The sequence below is a fragment of the Puntigrus tetrazona genome, chromosome 11 (assembly GCF_018831695.1).
Source record: "Puntigrus tetrazona isolate hp1 chromosome 11, ASM1883169v1, whole genome shotgun sequence".
Taxonomy (NCBI): domain Eukaryota; kingdom Metazoa; phylum Chordata; class Actinopteri; order Cypriniformes; family Cyprinidae; genus Puntigrus; species Puntigrus tetrazona.
In genome coordinates, this window is record NC_056709.1 from 1,724,916 (window position 1) to 1,730,915 (window position 6,000).

At 44.4% G+C, this 6,000-nt stretch overlaps 1 protein-coding gene across 2 annotated transcripts; it reads right to left on the minus strand.

Annotated features, from left to right (window-relative positions):
- Window positions 1–354: 354 nt before the first annotated feature.
- Window positions 355–4,924, minus strand: inpp1 (inositol polyphosphate-1-phosphatase). Of its 2 annotated transcripts, none has more exons than XM_043252160.1 (6): window positions 4,761–4,924; window positions 3,888–4,102; window positions 3,755–3,815; window positions 2,407–2,607; window positions 1,417–1,591; window positions 355–1,182 (listed from the first exon to the last, which is right to left on the minus strand). In XM_043252160.1, the coding sequence occupies exons 2-6, from the start codon at window positions 4,089–4,091 to the stop codon at window positions 681–683; spliced, it is 1,143 nt and encodes a 380-aa protein (XP_043108095.1). In that variant the 5' UTR covers window positions 4,092–4,102; window positions 4,761–4,924; the 3' UTR covers window positions 355–680. The 2 variants fall into 2 exon arrangements, with proteins under 2 accessions (XP_043108095.1, XP_043108096.1); XM_043252161.1 differs by having other exon boundaries at window positions 3,888–4,146; window positions 4,761–4,919.
- Window positions 4,925–6,000: the final 1,076 nt, after the last annotated feature.

Genomic DNA, 6,000 nt, shown 5'->3' on the forward strand with positions numbered 1-6,000 from the left:
TCTGCTGGTTTGGTTTTGGTCTCCGTCACCTGGCATTGCTGCTGAGATCAAGCGTTAGAGACCTGCGTGGCTTCAGGTTTTGTTCATGTGAAACTCATCCGGTGTTTTCTATAAATTGACTCGGGTCACATGACCGGTGTGTGTTCAGCGAAGTGAAGCTAAGAGGGAATGAAAGAGGAGCTTTTTAACAGCTTTTGCACATAAAAGGCACTCGCGATCATTTTCTTAGAGCAAAATATAAGGAAAAAAAAAAAAGAAAAGGAGGCAGATTAAAGAAGAATCAAGTGGAAAAACATCCCCATAAAAGGTCCTGAATGTGTTGCGTATGATAACCTGCCATGAAACCCCGAGTAGTTTCAGTGTGCTTTTCTCCTTTATTTCAGGTGACCATCAGAAAGTGTAAAACGTGATATTATTTGTAACATTTACACAACATTACAATGAGAATGAATGGCTTTCCTTTCTGTCTCAAGAATAGAACCATTTCCTTCCAAAAATAAAACTTACTGATATATACACTGTAGATACGTAGATATATATATATTCCTGAAAAAGCTACATCCTTAATATTTGATTACGCCACTAAATCGTAACATAAAAATTGCATCGTAAGCAACGTAAGATTATGCATAAAAAAAAAAACTCAAGCGTACACCTGCATACACTAAGCTCTTGCGTTGTCATATCTTCGCAGCGAGTGCCGCCACGACTTTATCGATTACGCCGGAGTCCAAATACGCGATTATCCCTCCTCGGTTCGCCCATCGGTCCACCCCCTGGCTTTGCTCGTGCGGTTGATGGTAGGTGAGTTCAGCGCTGTGGCCCTGGTTTCCAGAGACGTGGGCACGGACGCAGCCGCTCAGGTCCGACACGCCGCCGCCCAGCGCCCGCAGGAGAGCGTGAGGAGCGCACGAGTCCCACTTGAACGTGCTGCCCTCGGACAGCACGTACACGTCCACCAGACCCTGGATCACGCACAGGATCTTGTATCCGGCGCCGGACGCGTACATCAGCGAGCTGCTGGGAATGTCTGCCAGGGCCTCCTTCACCGCCGGCCTCTCGCTGGAGCTCAGCAGCACAGACAGGCCTTCTTTCTTCTGCGGACACGGCGGCCTGCGGTGCGTGAAGGAGCAGACGTTCACGTCTCCATACGAGACGCCCCAGAGGTGCTGGCCTTTCCATCTACAATCACCACAACATTAGGACAGTAAGAAACGCAGTGACTTACGTTAGCGGCAGGACCACAAAAACAGACATAAGGTTCGATTTTTTTCATGCATAGTCTAAAAACTGATAATAAAACACACATATATATACACACACACACACACACACATATATAAATATATATACACTCTCAACACACGTTTGTTGGTCACAGTGCAGCAGCGTTTGAACATTCAGATGAAACCGTACCCTTTCCCCGTGGCGTCCTTGCGGTTGAACGGCTGGTTTATGACGCCCATGACCGGTTGACCAGTGGACCGCAAGTAAACCCCGATCAGAACCAGAGCGCATGGGAGACCGGATGAACAAAAGCCTTCGTCCGGCTCTTCTTCCTCTTTCCCTTCAATGTATTGACTTGTTCCATCTATCCAAAGAAAAAAATAATAACCTGAAAAATCCACACACCATGAATCAAGTTTACCAAACCAGCCAGGTTTATTTCACACTTGCTGCTTGTTGATTCGGTTCAGACTAAAGCCCGGGTTCACACCAAGGACAATAACTATAACTACCGATTGAAGTTCTCAAGCTCGCCATCTTCACAGTTACCTTCATCGTTACCGCTCTGTGTGAACTGAGCCTGGCTTCTTTGGTAAACCTGTTTTATGAAGCAGGCCCCAGCCCCTAAACATGACTGCTTGGTTTCTTCACGCTCTAGAAACAACAAATCTTTCCAGTTCTAAGTTTCAACGGCTCCCTTTTTATTTTTATCTTCGTGTGAAACTGGTTCTGCAACTACTGACATCAGTAGACTTCTTATGTGCAACCTCGGATATATCAGCAAATATCTCCTCTACCCTTAACCCTTGGTTTGTTAAATCTTTACTATGCTAACCCTGCAGCTTTAATCATCTGCAATCAAACACAATCAAACCAAGCAAAATATTTCAGGATGTGTAGGACGTGAATGACAGGTTTTTTTATCCGATATGGCAAACGCCAACATGCTTATTCATTTTTATTTTACCTTAGGGCTGAATGCAAACAATGCAAAAAAAAATGCAACACTTCAGGTTAGGGCGCACATGCATCTAAAGTTTGAACACATTTGTTTAGTAACCCAGCGTACAGTAAACCTGCTACTGTGAAATGCTGGCTCTACGAAAAACGCTTTTGATTTGCATTTGTCTGCTAAATGAATTTTAAAAATCCAAGGACAGAAAATAGCATATAGGTTACCGATGGGATCGATCCAGATGGCCAAATGGTCTGGGCTGACCGACAGCTGCAGGGATTCAGCCGTCTCGTCTCTAATCTGAAAGTCCTGGTGGATCACTTTGGTCAGGAGGGACGCTGCCTTTTGATCGCCATCCAGAACTTTAGCCAACAGAGCGGTGGTGTCCTCTTCCTGAGCGCACACCGTCACAGTAACGCTCTCTCCTGAAAGAAATGCTACGGTCAAATGGTGTAATTGATCCGATTAATGCACTGCCTGGCTACGAGTAAGAGCGTTCAACGCCACCAGAGATGCATAAACATACGATACGAGAAGCAAAAGCATACCTACAAATTCTAGACTGAACAAATTGGACGCACACAATAATGTATTGTGCTCACAAAGCAACTCATCTTTTTTTTATTAGGCACTCTAAAGCGGTAAGACGAAAAGAACATGCTGTCGAATCTTTCCTGAGGACGCTTCGTTCATATAACCATCATCCTCCTGGGATTTACACGAATCACGTGTCAGAAGAACGAATTTCAGCAAACTCAAAGAGTGGAAGAAAACCATTACTCTGTGGCACATCCCCAAAACAACCGAGCATTTCAATCTCATGCCAAGTACAACCTCCTCCAATATAATCATAAAACACATAATGAGAGCTACGACTTGGCGTTTTATTATAATCATGCAACCATTTGCCTACCAGGTGCCACAACCTAACCACTGGCTTCATCCCATCTGATTTTAAAATTGTTTGCATAACCCCAAATTCAAATAACGACCCCCGAAAACCGCCCGATCCCAAACCGACGGCATCTTCAACGTCCTCGTTGTGTTTCCTCTCCGCTTCGTTAGACTGCGTATGCTTATGCCCTTTGATAACTGCACACGTCAAGAGCTGCGGTGATGGGAAAGAAGCTGATCTGAATACTATTAATTCAAATTGAACGTAAACAGGGTCTGCAGTAGCAAAGGATTTCTGTTCTGTGCCCTGCATCCTGATAGGGAGTCCCACAGGGCTCTGTACTCGGCCCATCCTACGTTCTCTAAAACACAACGCTCGGCTCTTTTGAGAAATCGTAGCGTCTTACGCCACCGCTTAAGGACAGAACGTGATCTAAATAAAGCGATCTAAGTTTGCTAACGTTAACAATTTGATCTGATTTTACTTTCCCGCGCGATCATCGCAAAACAGCATTTGCCATGCAAAGGGCCATGCATTAATAAGGCCGCGCGGCCTACAGCTTTCCATATTTCAGCGACGTCGAAAGTCAAAGTGCGGTGAAAATTTGAATGCAATTGCATACTGAAACCCTTTCGAGCGCCGCGCCGGACGGAAGCCGTCCTCGGAGGGGAACTCACCGAGTCCATTCTCAAACTTGTTGGACTCCTCTCCGTGAATGAATCCGCTCAATTCCGGAAACTGTGAAGCGAGAACGAAACGTTTAGCCGTCAAGTCGGCGACAGAGACAGACTTTTTAGTATATTTAAGTACCTGGGCACAAACGTCATGGCGAATCATTTCCTGGATCAACACGTCGGCGAGCGTCTTAAAGTCCTGGACAAATTTCTTGTTTTTGTCGGCTCCGGTCTTTTCCTGCACCAAAAGTTCAAAAAGCGGTGCTTCCTGTCGACAGACCCGTGCCACATTGGCGGCTTTTTCTGCCACGCTCAGGAGCAGCCGCAACAACCCTGCCATACCTGAGGCCTCTGAATCACACAGAACGACCGGGACATTTCAGCACACTAAAAAACTAAACGGGTCAGATGAAAATCAGGTCACGATTATTAGCAACCTAAAAAAAGATGCTTATTAACTAAGTGGGACACAAACTTTAAATTCAAAGCACCGTGATGAGGGCCAGAGGAAAGATTAGATTTATGCGAATCGCAGCTTGATAACGAAACGCAACAAATTTGAGCTTGACGGACAATGTTCAGTGCATCTGTATCGATGTATAAATGCATGCTGCTTGTTCAACTTTGGACTGGTGCAAATATATGCAAATAGTCACACAAGTGGACATCCTCTACATAGTAAAATTACAGAAGGATGGAGTTACCTTAAATTACATTTGGATTATTGATTTTACATATTTATCTAATGCTTAGGCGGCTTTAATGAAGGCTGCAAAGTTCACATGATCTCAGTGCTTTAGTGGCAACAAAGGTCCAAAAGACACAAACACACAGAGGCAAGATACATAAACATATACATCATAAACATATATATGCATGAAGCACAGTTATAGCCACACACACTCTCACACACACACACACACACACACACACACACACACACACACACACACACACACTATTAGAAGACAGACCCAACAGGCAAAGACGTGATAACTGCAGGTCATACTTCGATCTGTCGCGTCTAGGTGTAGTAGAAGTCGAGCGCTTCCTGTCTGTCAGGCTCCTGTACCGATCCTCCGTCTAAAAGCGCGCACACACTTCATCTCTGCTGCGTGACGCCAGCGCATTTTAACGCAGATGTTTTAAGTAACGGAAACGCCTCGGAAATGACAGCATTTCCCCGGTCTCGCGCGTCAGAGCCGTGGGCGGGGTTTGCTCGCGAATGCCGCCCTCTGCTGGAGTCCAGCCTGCGTTTCAGACAAAATAAACATGAAATCGAGTTCTGGTTTGTTTTGGCACGCGCTGAACGAAAAACTAAACGAAGCGCGGCGTTCAAAATATCACCAACGCGTCTCGAAAGCACACGCTTCCGCCGATAACGCTACTTCCTGTCACATTTTTTGCGCTGTGTAGAGAACTGTGTGTGGTGTTTTGCGAAAAGTGTTCAGACCTGAATCAAAGGCTGAATAAGTGTATGGTTTTGTAGGTTTGGTGTGTGGTTCTGGTGTTTGAATGTCAGTAATAGTCAAAGGCAGAAAATAATAATAATAATAATAATAATATAATAATAACCGCCTATTTCGGACTGGTTAAAATCACTCATTATTCTGGTGAGTGATTTTATCAGGTAAAAAAGACAAAGTTCTTTAGAAGTTAGGGTGAAGCATGAGACGTTTCTGTGTATAAAATAATACAGAAATGATGGTGTCAGTGTCTTTTTAAAAAAATGTGGTGTAGATGTGTTGTTTCCTGTGTGTGTGCCTGCTGGTTTTTGTGGTTTATGGGGACACACGTGGTAAAAATGGGTATGACAGAGATATTACAATTTGAAGGTGGTTTATGAGGACACTGCCAATGTCCCCGTCATTTAAAACGCTTTAAAAACATACTAAATGGTGTTTTTTTGTAAATCTAAAAATACATAAAGTTGTCTGTAAGGGGTAGGTTTAGGTGCGGGGTTGGTGTGGGACAACAGGACAAAAGAAATAGTAATCTTGTGTTTTCATCACAGCCACAAAGACGTACGAGTCTCATGAGCAAATCTAACGCCATGTTTCCTGATGATGTGCAACATGTAAAGCATCGAAAGCTCCGGTCCTCGTACTGAGCCTTGAGGTACTCCATACCGCCTTTTGATTGATATGAAAGCCCATTATATACGGCTGCAAATTGATGATGGTCAGATAAGTAAGATAAAGATGCACTTCCGATACAGTTTTCCAGCCTGTTGATTTGTGAAAGGCAAG